The following is a 15,497-nucleotide window of genomic DNA, read 5'->3' as shown; positions in this document are numbered from 1 at the left end:
TAGAGACTGGCTGCTCCCCCTGACATGCCCGGGTTGGCCGTGCGGGCCGATGATGGGCATAGAGGCTGGCTGCTCCCCCCCCACACACACACACGCCGGGGCTGGCTGCCCTCCCCCCGACATGCCCAGGTTGGCCCCACGGGCCGATGATGGGCATAGAGGCTGGCTCCCCCCCACACACACACGCCTGGGTTGGCCCCACGGGCCGATGATGGGCATAGAGGCTGGCTGCCCTCCCCCACACACACGCCGGGTTGGCCCCACGGGCCGATGATGGGCATAGAGACTGGCTGCCCTCCCCCCGACATGCCCAGGTTGGCCCCACGGGGCGATGATGGGCATAGAGGCTGGCTTCCCCACACACACACACACACGCCGGGTTGGCCCTGCGGGGCGGTGGGGGGCGCAGGGCCCGGCTCCTGCTGCTTCCAGGGGATAACCGGCTCCCCAGTGCTCTGCTGAAGGCCCACGAGGCCGGGCTGTGGGGAAGAAGGCGCCCCGGGTCGGTATCCGCTGTTCAGTGCAGGGCCCTGGTCACTGTATCCTGACGCGTCCTCCCGGACAGGTATTGGCCAGCGAGAGCGAGAGCCGCAGCCCTGGCTCAGCGCTTGTCGGGCCGGAGTTGGGCTGGTCTGCGCTGCAGACTCGTGGCTAGAGCTGTGCGGGAATAGCAGCTCCTGCTGGAGCCAGCGCTGCTCCCCTCCACACAGCTGCACTCGGGCCCGGGGGCGGTGGAGTTCGGATGCGGGCGGGAGAAGTGTCCTGTCTGCCAAGAGCGATGGCAGCGCGCATGCGAGGACAAGCCCTTACTGCTGCCTTGTATGTTCTGGAGTCATTGGCACTGGTGCAAACGGTGCCATTCTGCCAGGCTCTGGTTTGGTGAATCAGTCGCACAAGGTGCATAGAAACAGTGACTTGTGGCTCTGTATTTGTTAGTGTAGTTGCTAACATATAAAGGTTATTAATATGGGGCATTTGGAATGGAGACTAGAGGGATCCATTTTGCCAGGGAAACAGCATGTAATATTCCCTTTAACGAAAATAAGGCTGGTTAACTAATAACAAATGGCTAATATGTAGTTAGCACCATTCACAATTCCCTCCATACTTTCCCAAGGTCTAGTGGGAAGATCATTACAATAAGACAAGCATTGGAGAAAGAAAATGCAGGAATCAAACTTCTAGGCTTTGTCCTCACCTCCAAAACCAGTGTGCTTTTACCATGGAATAATGAATGCGTGTTAGCTATCCTACTGCAAAATTTTAGCGAAGGGATGGCATTGTAGTGTTCATTGTGAGATAAACACGGTGCCCTCTCTGGGGTTGACCTCACCTATTTACCTTGCAGTAAAAGTGACATTGCTTTGTGTCCACTAGGATTCATAGACTCATAGACTTTAAGGTCAGAAGGGACCATTATGATCATCTAGTCTGACCTCCTGTACAATGCGGGCCACAGAATCTCACCCACCCACTCCTGAAACAAACCCCTAACCTATGTCTGAGTTATTGAAGTCTTCAAATTGTGGTTTGACCTCAAGCTTGCAGAGAATCCTCTCAGCAAGTGACCCAATGCCCTCTCTGCTGCAGAGGAATGCGAAAACCTCCAGCCCTACTGGCCAATTGCCCTGGAGGAAAAATCTCTTCCCGACCCCAGATTTGGCGACCCAGTTAAAGCCCTGCGCATGTGGGCGAAGACTCACCAGCAGCCAGCACCCAGGAAAGAATTCTCTGTAGTAACTCAGATCCCAGCCCATCTAACATCCCATCACAGACCACTGGGCTTACTTACCTGCTGATAATCAAAGATCAATTGCCAAATTAATTGCCAAAATTAGGCTATCCCATCATACCATCCCCTCCACAAACTTATCAAGCTTAGTCTTAAAGCCAGATATGTCTTTTGTTCCCACTACTCCCCTTGGAAGGCTGTTCCAGAACTTCACTCCTCTAATGGTTAGAAACCTTCATCTAATTTCAAATCTTACTGTGCGATAGTGAACAGGTGTAAAAAAGCCATGTTTGTTGCAGTGGAGACATGTCCCTAGCTGCACAAGAGGAAATGCCAACCCAGTGTGACTTAATTTAAACAAAGAGGCTTTTATTTTTGCTGGAATTTTCCAAACACTTTGAGAAAGTTCAGTGCCCAGATTTCAGTGGGATTTGAAAACCTGAACCTTCTATGCCTAAATAATGTATGGTACTGCTGATCATATCTTTAAAATGTGTGGTTGATGGTCTTAAAATATTGCAATGTGTTAATGAAGCTTTAATACTGCAGTGCTTTTGCTGGGATTCTGCTAACCAGCACTGTTGTAAAATGGGTCAAAGGAGCCCTTTAAGAGCCCCAAAGAATTTACTTAAGGTTTCTCCAAATCTTCAGATGATGTTATCGGCTTTGTAAATGGGCGTTTTGCGTCTGCATAGAGGGAGGAAAGAAAAACAGTAGTGATTAGCTTAAACAGAGTAGTTTTCTTTCAGTCATATACAATATGCTCTCACTTTGTGTTGATTCTCTCCTTCATAATCATATGTAAGTCCCATTAACGGTGTTTGGAAATAAACCTCAAAGAGATCTGGCTGGCCAAGCACCTTCTCTTTCATGGGCTGGTCCAATCAGTGTGTACATATTAAAAAAAAAAAAAAAAACAACCCAGCAAATCCATCGAAACATTCCACTGTGTATACAGCTCTCCTTGGGGAGAGGATGAGAGAGAGAACAAGCCACAGGTGACAGATATTTAGCCGTGTTGCCCAGTGCATGACTAGAGGGTCCTGTGACACTGCCATGATGATGGCAGGATAAGAACCTGGATAATCAGATGTTGGGGTCTGATCTTGTGGTTTAGTTTCACATCTGTGTGTTATATTATGACTGTTTGCTTTTAGGGGTATTGTTGTTTCCCAAAGCAAGCGTGCAGATTTCACTGCTGTGTCACAACAGAATGAGGAGATTAAAACTTGTTTAAATGCAAATACTTTCTGCTGCCAGGAACAGGTCGCTAAAGAGCAATGTACATTTAAAAAAATAAATCCCTATGATGAAATGCACTCTTTCTGAAGCATACCTAGGTGTCATTCAATTACCATGGGAGCCCTGACAGTAGAACTTCATTCTAGTAGACTCTTACAATAGTGCCTGTCCTACATACAGGAGGATAGTAAATTTGCATGGAAAGTCTGCCAAGAAATGACATACTGTGTTGGGCTTGCCAAAATGCAACAAGATTCTGGAAGTTTGCATTCTTATTAAGCATTCAAAGTTGCAGAGGGATCTGCAGATGTATGCTATAGTTAGCCAGTTGCAAGGAAGCATTCTCAAGATACAAAATGCAATTTGTATTTTTATTCCTTGAATCCTTCTTTTTGCACAGTGCTATCTGCCTTGATTATATAGTGCAATTAAAATCTGAAAGTGTTTATGAATGGAAAACTTGTGTTGCTTGCATGTAATGAGAAAAACTGATCTGCAAAATGGCTATGAATGTCTGTTACTAGTAGATTGCTAGAGAGTTTGTTAAAGTAAATCTTATAAATATGCTGGACTTCCCAGACTCACTTTATTAATGAAACACTTGGCACTGTTACCATTGTTACTTTCTGTACACCAGCTCCGGCTCACATTGTAATAGGCACTGTGCAGACATACAGTAAATGACAGACCCTTCAAATCTTCAAAGCATTTTGCAGATATAAGCAAACCCCCAGGAAAAGGCACTGTTGTCGTTTTGCTTTCTTTCTGCTAGTTCACTGTTTCATGCAGTTAATTTTAATATTTGCAATATCCATTTAATTAAAAGTCAAGGAAATAATCAAAGTTAAATTCTATTAAATAAAATACAGACTGAGTTTCCAGCTTCTTCCTGTTGCCCCCAAAAAAACCCCAAAAAACAATCACCTCTATTCCTGGGACACTGAAATAGTCTTGTTCTGACTGAACGAAAGTTAGTTAACCAAATTAATACTCTCCCTGGCCTATGAGATTGGTTTAAACACTTTAAACCTTTTGGCTATATAAACATCTGGATTGAACAAGCAGAGCTTAACTAGGTTTTACTCATTGCTAATTGCAAATGACAACAGGGTAAAATTAGTAAGGGAATGTCTGCCAGGAAACCAGTCCTCTTTCTGACCTAGCAATTCCAGCATCTATGCTTCAGGCTTCTGTGATCAGTGACATGAAGGTTATTTTGATTTGTTTGCTCTGACAGAAAGGCAAATGCAGTCAGTGAATTTTCAGCAGACTCCTACTGACCTGGAAGACAGGAGCTTTAGCATACAGCTAGGTCAGACTGAAATCAATCCAGTTAGACCATCCCCAGCTGAGAAGAATCTGATTACTGTACCTGGTAATTCACGACCATTGAAGCCAGCCTATGGACAGCTGCATAGGTGGCAGGTTTGTATAATTTTTGGTGGTGCCCAAAATGGTGGTGCCCCCCCACCACGCTCCCACCCTGTAAGCCGATATAAAATGAAGCTACAACGCATCGGCACCACAAGATTAGAAGGGTCAATTAAAAGTGGAAAGTCAGAAGCAGCACTTGCCTGCTTCAATATACGGTATTATATTTTGTTGCACCTGTTGTGACAAAGTGGGAATGTTCTTAATGTTTTCTCTGAACACTGTGTGTGTGCCTCAGTTTCCCCTGCAAGGTGCCAGCTGAAGGTGTTGGGGACAAAGAGATCAGGTGGCCTCCTTGTCCAGAAGAGATACAAAGGCTAGAGGAGGGAGTGTCAGTTTGGAGCTGGCTGGAGAAATGGGGAGAGGCCCAGAAGTTGAGTCTGGGCTCCCCACCCCTGCAAGATGGACTGACTGAGGGGTCCTGTTTTCTGTACCTACAAGCTCTGTTTTAGACTGTGATCCTGTCGTCTAATAAACTTTCTGTTTTACTGGCTGGCTGAGAGTGACATCTGACTGCAGAGTTGGGTGCAGGGACCTCTGGTTGCCCCAGGACCTGCCTGGGCAGACTCGCTGCGGAAAGCACACACTCTGGAAGGGCTTGCTGAATGCTCCGAGGTCAGACCCAGGAAGGTGTAAGCTTCTTGCTCTGGAGACAGTCTGCTCTGAGAGAAGAGGCTCCCTGGAGTCCTGACTGGCTTTGTATGGAGTAGTTCCAAAGCATCCCAGCATCCCCTTCCACACCATGCACTTCCTGGAAGTCTGCACAGGCACTGACACTCCCTCCTCTGGCCTTTGTCTCTTTTCCAGGCATTAGGAGGCCACCTGACCTCTTTGTTCTCCAACACTTCAGTTGGCACCTTGCAGGAGAGCGGCCCAGGCCATCAGTTGCCCGGAGACAGGGTATTGGCCATTACCTGTGCAGACGGCATCACACTGGCCCTCTAGGGCTCTACAACAATCACACCCCCTTATCTCAGCATCTAGATCCTTGAGAAATGCGTAGGGGAAACTGAGGCACTCACACAGTATTCAGAGAAAACATTAAGAACATTCCCACTTTGTAACACCTGTATACGACTAGTTTTATACTTTAACGGCTGTAAAATAATAAGTATTATGCTAAACACAATGATACTCCAAACTGACCACCAAATTTAAGTTGCACATTTTTCCCTTCAGATGAGGGCTCTGGGGTGGGGCTGGGGATGAGGGGTTTACTGTGCAGGAGGATGCTCGGGGTTGGGGTGCTGGGGGCGCAGGCTCTGGGGTGGGGCAGGGCTGAGGATAAGGACCATGGGGTGCAGAGAGGCTGCCCCAGGGCTAGGGCCAGAGAGGACTCCCCCGCCCCACTGGCAGCAGCAAGCTCCAGGGGAGGAACCTCTCCTCTCCCTCCCCCCCACCCAGCAACACACTCACTCTGCACCACGGTCACTGCACATGCTTCTAGGGACTCTCTCAGGTCCAGAAAGCCCACTCGCCTCCCCTATGGTGGGTTCCGGGAGGTGGGGGTTGCCATCACGTGCCCTGCTGCTGCCCCTCACCATAGCCTCACTGGGGATGGGGGATGGGGCTGCCCCTTGGCCAGTGTGGGGCAGGAGTGGAGACTGCAGGGCGGTGGCTGGGGAGGGGCAGGGTGTCACAAAATTCACCCAAGCCCCAGCTGCTCAGGTCTAGGAAGCTCCCCATCCCCATCTCCCCTGTGGTAGATGCTGCGGGGCGGGGGGACTGCCAGCACATGTGGCTTCCTTCCTCCCCTGCTGCAGCCTGCTGCCCCTCACCCTTTTCTCACTGGGGATGGGGCTGCCCCTTGCCCAGCATTGGGCAGGAGTTGGGGCTGTGGTGGGAGGCGGTGGATCACAGGGTCAAACCTCACTGAAGCCCCAGCAGCTGCTCAGGTGAGTGAGGTCCACTCCAGATGTCCATCTCCAGGCCGGAAGTCCCCTTGGGGTTCTTCCAGGTGGGTGCCAGGGGGCAGGAGAGAGGGCTCCCAAGCACGTGCATGCCTCCTCCCCCCTCCTCTCTCCCGCTCCCCCTGCTGAGGTGCTGGCAGGCAGCACAAGCAAGGGAGAGAGGCACCCGCTGTTTTTTTTTTCAGGCAGGGAAGCTCCAAGGCGGGGGAGGAGGGAGACGCTCTGGGGCCAGGGCCTGCTCCAGGCAGGGCCAGGGGAGAAACCCAGCTCCAAATATTGGTGGAGCTCAGCCCTGGCCGTGAATATTCCTGGTGCTCGAGCCCATATAACCTGCCGCCCCTGGATAGCTGCACCTCTCCTGTATTGATTTAATGCTTTTAGTGAGTTTAGTGCTAGTAAAAGGCAGTGGGGTGACTGAAGCCTTTATCCCAGAACAGTTAGAACATGGGCACAACAGTGTAGGCTTCCCCTTTGCTACCTTGCCAGCGTGTATCAGCTGGAGAGATCACCCCACGGTGACTGGCCCCAGGACCCACTTGATGCTTGTTTGTTCCCTGCTGCTGGGAATGGCACCTTCATTGGGTTCTGGGTGACACAGGGCTAGGTTGGTTCAGCATTCCTTAAACCTCTTGAACAGCCTATTTTTTCCCTCTGGTTAGCATTATTTGGGCTTTCCCCGAAGATTAGTGTGATGCTCTCTGGGAGCCTGGGTGGACTGAGGGCCTGGTAATGGGACACAAAGACTTACAGTTCTAGGTCTCTGGCTCATCTCGAGTCTTGTTGTGACCAACATGATCCTTAATGTAGGCAGCTTAGGAGCCTCAGACAGACAAATGAGTTGGTAGTTGTCCACGTCATAAAACCTGCCAGAAACTGGCACCGTGAAGGTCAAGGACTGAATGCCCATATTGACTGGGTAAGGCTGAGGTAGTTCACGTAGGGACTGAGGTACATAATGAGGACATTCCTGTGCCACGCGTGTTCTGCGGCCACAGCCTGGCACCAGCACAGAATTCAGTTAATTACAACAAACAGTCCCAAAGACCAACAAAACAACAGTAAAACCCAGACAGCACGCTCCCAGGAAACATACTCTCCTTTCAGCTAGTACTACCGGCCATTCTCATCTGGGGTGTTTGCTAATAAGATGCTGATTGAGTTGCCCATAAAGCAGCATCTGCTGGCCACACCTCCCACCTGGCACCGTGCAGAGAGAAGCAGCAAGCATATGTTGTCAGAAGTGATGGGTATGGGGACGGAAAGAGGAGTAAGGGAAATGCAAGGAAGCTAATGACTGAGTCTATAGTGAAAATGATGCATTATCAGCATTGGATCCAATGCATGTAAAGATCAGAATTGATTTATAAATTCCCCATAATCTGCCCTCTCCTAATCCCCAGTTCCCAGAGACTGCCTGAGATGCTGAGGTTTCGATGCTGAGCACTACATGCTGTATTACGGAGCTGCTCACCTTGGCTCATGGGGAAACTGCAGAGTAAAATCAACTGCAGCGCCTCCAAATACAGGTAAACAATCTCCTGGGAATGCTAGCTCCGTTATGGCAGGGAGGTTAGTGATCATATGCAATCATCTGGGTTTTATGAACTGTAACTTATCCTTCTGAATCTAAAGGTTGCTTAATTTCTCAATGGTCTAAAATACCTGTCTCTGCCTCCACACACATTCGAAGGCAGTGGCCTAGATCCCAGCACTGCAATGACTGTGTGGCTAAAATGGCAACTCCACCCCCGCTCTGTATTTGCTTGTAGCCCTGAACATTAAAAGTTGCTTTAGTGGATGGAGTGTGTTGGCAGCTCACTCAGACTAATCCATTCTCTCTCTAGAGAGTGTCACTGACAGCCACCTGGTCAGTTCCTAGGCAAGGGTGCAAACGACCTGGGTGTACTATCTTGGGTGGAATATGGCTCCTCTTGACAAAGGAGATACTGCTCTGCTAGTCCTGCACCCTGGGCCGTCTAGCAAACAATTGTCCTTAGCCCTGCAGTATAGTGTCTACCAGTACAGCTGGGATGCGAATAGCTGCACTGTCACACGCGTTCTTTTCATAGCTACTAGCCAGGGCAAAGGGGGAATTCTGGTGGGCACTGGCAAGCAACGATCCCTTATTCTCCAGTATTAAACCAAGGGAGGTGCTGGTGCCACCATGGAAGAGATCAGATAGAGTTTCAGATATAGTTCCCCACCTTCTCTCCCTCTCCCAACCACACATGGAAATGGAGAGCTTCCCTCAAACTGAATAGTCTGGGAGCTATATCAAAGTATCTGGCAGCAAAAAGGGGATCTCTGGTTTGAGAGTATCCTAACAGCAACCCATTTAGCTTTGTCTTGCTCTCATAATGAACCAAGTGGTGGGCTGACAGCCTGTTTTGGGAGCAGTTCCTGTATTCCTGAGCTGGAATGATGTGCTGCAAGCCATTTGTGTGGGAGGGAGAGGGGAACTCCTCCTGGAGGGGTGGGGATATGCTACTGCAGGAGGGGATTTAACTGTGCATGGGAGAAATGGTGAGCAGTCTAGTCTCTGAGAGTGAGAGACACCCCCTCAATAGCCTGAGCAAGTGACATGCATGGCTCCCCCTGCAAAGAAAGGGTTAAATTTTCCCTTTCTCCATGAGTAGGGAGGTGGGAGAACTGGCCCATAAGTACTGGAGATAAGCCAAGGGTACAGAGCAGCAGGAAGGAGAACAGGATTGTTGTTGTGAGGGATATTTGAGAGAGCAAAAAATGTCTGAACTATTGGAACAGAGGCTGAGTCAGATCATCATCTGCCAGCTGTAGCAGGGAGACTGGTGAAGTTTGGTTAAAGTCGATCCCATGCACCATAGTGGAGGTGAGTAATCGTTCTGCAGCTTTAGGAATTAGAGGTGGAAGAGACCTATTATGTCACATCTAGGAAACACATTTATGTCCCAGGAGAGCTGATCTCTACATTGTCCAGAGCGTGTGTGTTGTCTTGCCTTTCTCCAGCATCTCAACATGCAGCGTTTCTTCCTGAAACAAGTGCTGCTGTCCTTACATTCAGTCTAACTGGAGCCAATGCCATGTGGTTTGAGAAGTGGGATGAGTGATCTACGGCATACAATGACTTCTCTGTAACATGTACTGGAGTTCCTGCTGCTGTGTGTCTTTCCCTCTTTGACAGGCCTGATGATTATGTGGAAGAGAACAGGCCCGCGCTGGCTGTTCAGCAATACACCCCTGCTCACACTGGCGCCGTCACTTCTGTGGCTGCTCTAACATCAGATCTCTGTGTGTCGGGAGGAAAGGACAAGGTAGGGTGGGTCAAAATTCACAGGAACAAAATGAAAATGGATGCAAGGAAATCAAGTGTGTCTGGAACTCCCTGCCATACAGATAAGGGCAAATGACTTGGTGAGATTCAAACAACAGGGTTTATGTGTTCACAGGCATCAGACCAACAGTTGGTTAAAATAAAAATGCAAAGGCTGTCAGTACTCCAGGCCACTGACTGTCCACCAGCTGGGGTGGGGAAGAAGTGCCCCTTCCATTTCCAGGTACTTGTGATGGGGAGGAACACTGGCCATGAGCCATTGTTGGCACCTGTGCTAGACAAACAGCTTTTGTGAGGCAATTTGTTTGCTCTGAAGTATTTCAAACTATGAAACATCGGTTTATTTCAGAGTGAGGAACTCAAAACCAACTATCATGGCTCCATGAAATTCACCTTGGTGGGTAACAAATTACCGAGCCCACTCTGAAGAGGGGTTCCAGAATAAATATACCTTCCCTGCCATAAGCATTATGTCTCTTGTGATGCTAACATAGTTAGGGAAGGCTGAGCTGATGGCACGGAGCATGCAGGCTTTGCTGGCACAGGGGGATCACTACCAGAGCAGAGACTGAGTTAGGCTGTGAAGTCGGGAGGATGTTAAGATGTGGCAATAGTGTTTCAAATGTTTATTTTTTAAATCACTGCCCCCTTACCAGGGTGCCTGGCATGCCACACAACACAGCTGTGCAATCTTCCAATTCAAAGGGCATCATAGAACCACAGGGTTAGAAGGGGCTGCAATGGTCATCTAGTTTAAGCCCCTGTTAAAACGTAGGATTTGTTGTATCTAAACCATCCAAGACAGGTGGCTCTCCAGCCTCCTTTTGAAAACCTCCAGTGAAGGAGCTTCCACAACCTCCCTAGGCAATTTGTGCCATTGTCCTACTGTTCTGACGGGTAGGAAGTAACGTCAGTCTGCATGCACGGATGGGCTGACTGAATTCACATAGACGTTTCTCTCTCCAGACTGTAGTTGTGTATAACTGGAGATCAGGAGCAGTGCTGAGGAGGTTCGTGGGACATCAACACCAAGTGACTAAGGTAAATATCAAAAGTGCAGGGTGGGTCTTATGTGGATCACTGACTTCCGTCAAAGACAGACGTAACAAGGGACAGTGATTAGTCATCATCCAGAACTGATGTGACTTTGCTTGGTCAGCAAGGAAGGGGTGAAACGTACCAGGTAAGCTGCCTCAGGTGCCCTGGATAGATCCTCTTGCTGCATACTATGAGTTGATTTTTCACAACTAGGAAGAGTGAGTTTCTGCTCCCTAGAGATGAATATGCAGTGACAACATCCAAACAGCACTGGCTCTATGCAGCTTTAATATGTATTCATTCCTTCATATCAAGATACCATGACAGCAGGATGAATTGCTGGGTCAGGTTTTTATTTCAGGTATGATATCAGTTTGTCTTCAAGTCTTATGCTACTAGATTATGGGTACAGACTAATAGCTACTCACAACCCCCAGAGGGCTTTGATCTGAGACCTGGTATCTTGTTTGTGAAGCCAATTAGGCTTTCTTTGTAGCAAATAGCGTGTGAATGTGCACGCACCCCCCGCACCCCCCATTTATAGCAAGGCAGGACTGGTAGTACAACCTATTATTAAGGTTGCCTAAGACTTCCCTTCATAAGATAATTTTTTTGTTGCTTATAACTTTGCCAAACTTTAGCCATTTTGGTTGAAATTTTCCGTGCTGGCCCCAGGCTAACTTGTTTTGCAAAGTTTCAGACAAAATGGGTCAGCTGCTTCTGTGAGTGAGGCTGGGGCAAATCCATTGTTTTGCAAAATGTTGAAATGCTGGTGACTATTTCATCGAGAGGCTCTAGCACATCTATGCATTGGAGCAGGAACATAAACTTTGGCAGATAATGGCCTTTGTGTCAGGGATGAGTGTTTGTTTGGTGTTCCTGTGAAAATCTGCCCTCATCTGGCCTAGTAATAAGCTGTTGGAAAAAAATCTGTTTGCTCATGTGCAAAGTTTCCTAGAGTTTAGCAGCTAAAATCTCCAAAGATTTCATCCTCCTTGAGGATATTCCAGCCCCTCTGTGCTATTGGGCTGCGCACGCACCATCCCCACGGAGTGACTGAGCAGCCTTAACTCAGGGCTAGGGGGACAAAGCTGGACTTTCCCTGTAATTGGACCTCCTGGCTAGGCCAAGGCCTTGGCACTGGAACTGAGAGCAGGGAGCCAGTCCTGTGCTCTCAGGACCCCCTTGCCAGTATCCAGGCAGCGTGGAGGAGGAAGCCACTTGCCTCAGATGCAGAGGGAGAAGAGCCAGTCTGGTGGGGGAGAGGGAATGAAGTAGAGTGGAACAAGGAAGCTGGAAGGGAGGACACTGGGAGCTGGGGCGGGGAACAGGTACGGGAGGGGGGATTGGGAGCCGGTTGGTGCAGGAGGTTAGACAAGGAGCTAGGGGAAACGGGGAACTGGGATTGGCTGGACACAGAGATTGGAACTGGGATGCTGTGGGGCTTCCTTATTCTCTGGTCTCCCTGGGATCTATGCAGAAGTGCGAAGCACTCTCAGCTGGGACTGAAGTCACTGGCAGCTGTGGTATAAATATAAAAACTGCTAAAGAACGCTAAGGACTCTGCAAATCAGGACCTAAGTGTCTCAAATTCGGCTTCTCAAATCAGTGGGAAGTTTTGTCCTTAATCTTTCTCTGCCTCAGCGACCCATCTGTCAAATGAGGATAATCCCATCCTCCCTTCTTATGGCGGTGTTGTGAAGATTAATGTTAGTGAAACACTCATATACTATAGTGATGAGCCCCATCAAAAAGCCCTTGAGAAAATAATAATTCTATTGTCAGTGCAGGATGTGGCCACTCATTGAACAAGAAGGAGAAAACAAAACCTTGACTAGCTGTTCATTCAGTGAGCACCAGGCTGTGAGTGAGGCAAAAACCAGTATGTGAGCTCATGTAATTAAAGATAATCATAATGGATACACACAATGGAGCTGAATTAAGGTTGCACCAGCAACCTTAATTGTGGCATTTGCAAACTTTTGAGTGCTTGGCTCACAACCTGAATATGTTTTTAGTGTAGATTTGCGTGAGATATATTGTTACGCTGCATGAAACCTTTTTGAAGATGGCCCTTCACTCAGGATAAATGTACAAACCATTTAAACACCTTTACAGAATAGATGGTTGAAACAATAAGAGCTGCTGCCCAAAACGCAGGCCATCTGCAAGGCTGTTCAGGAATCTGAGCTACGTGTGGGTGATGTGTGGACTCGGGGCTGGATGCAGATATGGGTGGCTGGATACTGTTTGAGGAAGCTATGTGCATGTGGAGAAAAGCAGCAGAAACGCCACAGAAGCAGCAAGCAAACCTCAGAGACAGCCATAGAAACACTTGTAGCAGGACCCTGAGCTAGGGGAGAGAGCTTTCGGGTACAGTGCTGGCGGGAAGGAAGCTTGGAGCTGTGGACAAAGAAACTGTCTCCTGCTGTATGATTCCTGCTGTGTTCAGAGAAACAACCTTTGTACATTCTTTGTAAATAAATATGATTGCATCAAGAAATGCCTGATTCAATGATCTGTTTCTCCCCCTAGCAGAAACAACCTTTAGGAGCCTGAATAGTAACTAACCGCTAAGGTCACAGGGAGTAACAGCAGATATAGAAAACATTAAACCGAAGTGATTGCTGCAGGGGTATCGTGGCAGCAGTTTACTCCATGGAGACTAAACCGGCCCCCTGGCTTACACAATCCCATTACTGGATCTGGATCTGGATCGCTCAGTTCATCTGCGCACTCAGTTTTAGGAAAGCAGGTTAATTCTGCTTGCCTACCCACCCCCTGCCACCTCCATAAACTAAAGTTTAAGTGCTAGTGCAGGTGTTTGGCCTCCTCCTAGTCCCAGGATTGTCCTTACCCATACACAAAGTATGCAGCTGCGTAGGGCATCAGGAAATTTGGGGCACCAAGTTCCTGGAGCTCTGCGCAGCTGCATACTTTTCCAGCCCCTGCTCTGCCTCTTCCCCAAAGCCCTCACCTCTTCCTGCCCCTGCTCAACCCCCCACTCCACCCCTTCCCCAAAGCCCCTGCTCTGCCCCAACCTTACCTCTTCCCACCCCTGCTCCACCCCGCACTCCCCTGAGGACTCCAGAAGCAGTTGGGCCTACCCTCACTGGTAAGTAGAGCGACTCGGCCCCAGCTTGCTCCACTCCCCTGCTCTCAGCTGCGCTACTGGTGAGTGCTGGGGGTTGGTTCCCCCCTGCCCCCCGAGCCTGGGAGCCAGGGGAGTGGAGCAGGCTGGGCCTGGGTCACTCCACTTCCTGCAGGAAGTGGCCAGGTCCCATCACTCCTTCTCCCCACAGAGGCCTGTTGCCAGCCCCCCCCCCACCTACACAGGGACCCGTGGCCCCATACAGCCCCCCACATAGGGCACCAAAATAGCTAGGGATGGCCCTGCTTGGTGCCCAGTTGTGTACATCACAAAGCCACCGTGCACTTTGCACAGCTCACCAGACATGGAGGGTTGGAATAGATGGGGTGTTGCAGGTATGTAGCTAAACTGTGCAACTGTGTTAGATCATACCTGGCTCTAGGCTCTGCTAGTAATCTCTTATTTTAAAGAGCCTCTGTTGACTGTCAGTGGGAACTAGTGACTGGGAGAGGAGGCTGGCACTCAGGAGACTCAAGTTCTATTCCTGGCTCTGCCGGTAACCTTCCTGGGTGAGCTTGGGTCAGTCATTTCCCCTCCATGTGCTTCAACATCCCCCTCTGCAAATGGGGATTAATAATGTGCTTTCTGCTTAGAAAAGGGCTGGCCTCAGATGAGAGGCCCTACCGAAATACAGAGTACTCTGGGCAGTCGCCTCAATGTGTAAGGAACTAAACCAAAGACATGCTGTTTTGCAAACTGCAGCTCCTTCCTAACCCACTGGCATTTCTGTAGAGCAATGGTTCTCAAATTTTAGCAACCCGAGGACCCCCGTTTTGATTTAAAAATTTTCAGAGATTCCCAAATTCCCCACTCAGCCCTGGGTCTCACCCCCTCTCCAACAGTGCCCCTCTTCCACATCTCCTTCCACCCCCTCCCCGAAGCACGCCCTGTCCTCACACCTCCCCCTTCCTCCCAGTACCTCCTGTATGCCCTTGTGGACTCCAGTTTGAGAAACACGGTTGTAGAGTATTTCATGTGGCCCACGCCCCGTCCGTTCTGTGGCAAGCTGGGCCTAACTCCTGTGACAAGGCTTTGAGGGATGGCAGTGCTGAATCCCACAGTGCCCTAGGAGGCAAGTAGATTGAATGTAAGGTGAACAGGCCAGCCAGGGCAATATCCCTTGTGTGACGATAGTTCGATATAAGCTCCATTGCAGGAGGACTTGATTTACTTTGCCCTCCAGTGTCTTGTATGCTGCAGCATGCTGTACTTGCGCTGCCTAAGGACTGAAGTGGTTGCAGAGGAAGTAGAAGTGCGTGTGGCTCCCGCTCATGGTGTGTATACCCCTTATCCGTGCAGCGGAGATGGAGACTTTTAGGGTGGGAGGCAGTTTGGGCATTTGCCACCCGAGTTCAGCAGAGGCTTTGGCACTGGGGAGGGACTGCATAGAATCATAAAATATTAGAGTTGGAAGAGACCTCAGAAGGTCGTCTAGTCCAATCCCCTGCTCAGAGCAGGACCAGTTCCCAACTAAATCATCCCAGCCAGGGCTTTGTCAAGCCTGGTCTTAAAAACCTCTAAGGAAGGAGATTCCACCACCTCTCTAGGTAACCCATTCCAGTGCTTCACCACCCTCCTAGTGAAACAGTGTTTCCTAATATCCAACCTAAACCTCCCCCACTGCAACTTGAGACCATTGCTCCTTGTTCTGTCATCTGCCACCACTGAGAACAGCCAAGCTCA

General features: G+C 49.2%; 1 protein-coding gene across 1 annotated transcript in view; it reads left to right on the top strand.

Annotated features, from left to right (window-relative positions):
* Positions 1 to 7,723: 7,723 nt before the first annotated feature.
* The window catches only part of WDR31 (WD repeat domain 31), a 36,772-nt gene continuing 28,998 nt past the window's right edge, over positions 7,724 to 15,497 (top strand). The window contains exons 1-3 of the mRNA XM_032775698.1: positions 7,724 to 7,841; positions 9,476 to 9,605; positions 10,592 to 10,666. Of these exons, the coding sequence (XP_032631589.1) occupies positions 7,795 to 7,841; positions 9,476 to 9,605; positions 10,592 to 10,666 (252 nt within the window). The 5' untranslated portion in view covers positions 7,724 to 7,794. The remainder of the gene's footprint in view (positions 7,842 to 9,475; positions 9,606 to 10,591; positions 10,667 to 15,497) is intronic.

This window comes from Chelonoidis abingdonii, chromosome 24 (assembly GCF_003597395.2).
Source record: "Chelonoidis abingdonii isolate Lonesome George chromosome 24, CheloAbing_2.0, whole genome shotgun sequence".
Classification (NCBI taxonomy): Eukaryota; Metazoa; Chordata; order Testudines; family Testudinidae; genus Chelonoidis; species Chelonoidis abingdonii.
Note: the sequence above shows the minus strand (reverse complement) of the source record. Positions and strands in the feature narration are given on the sequence as shown.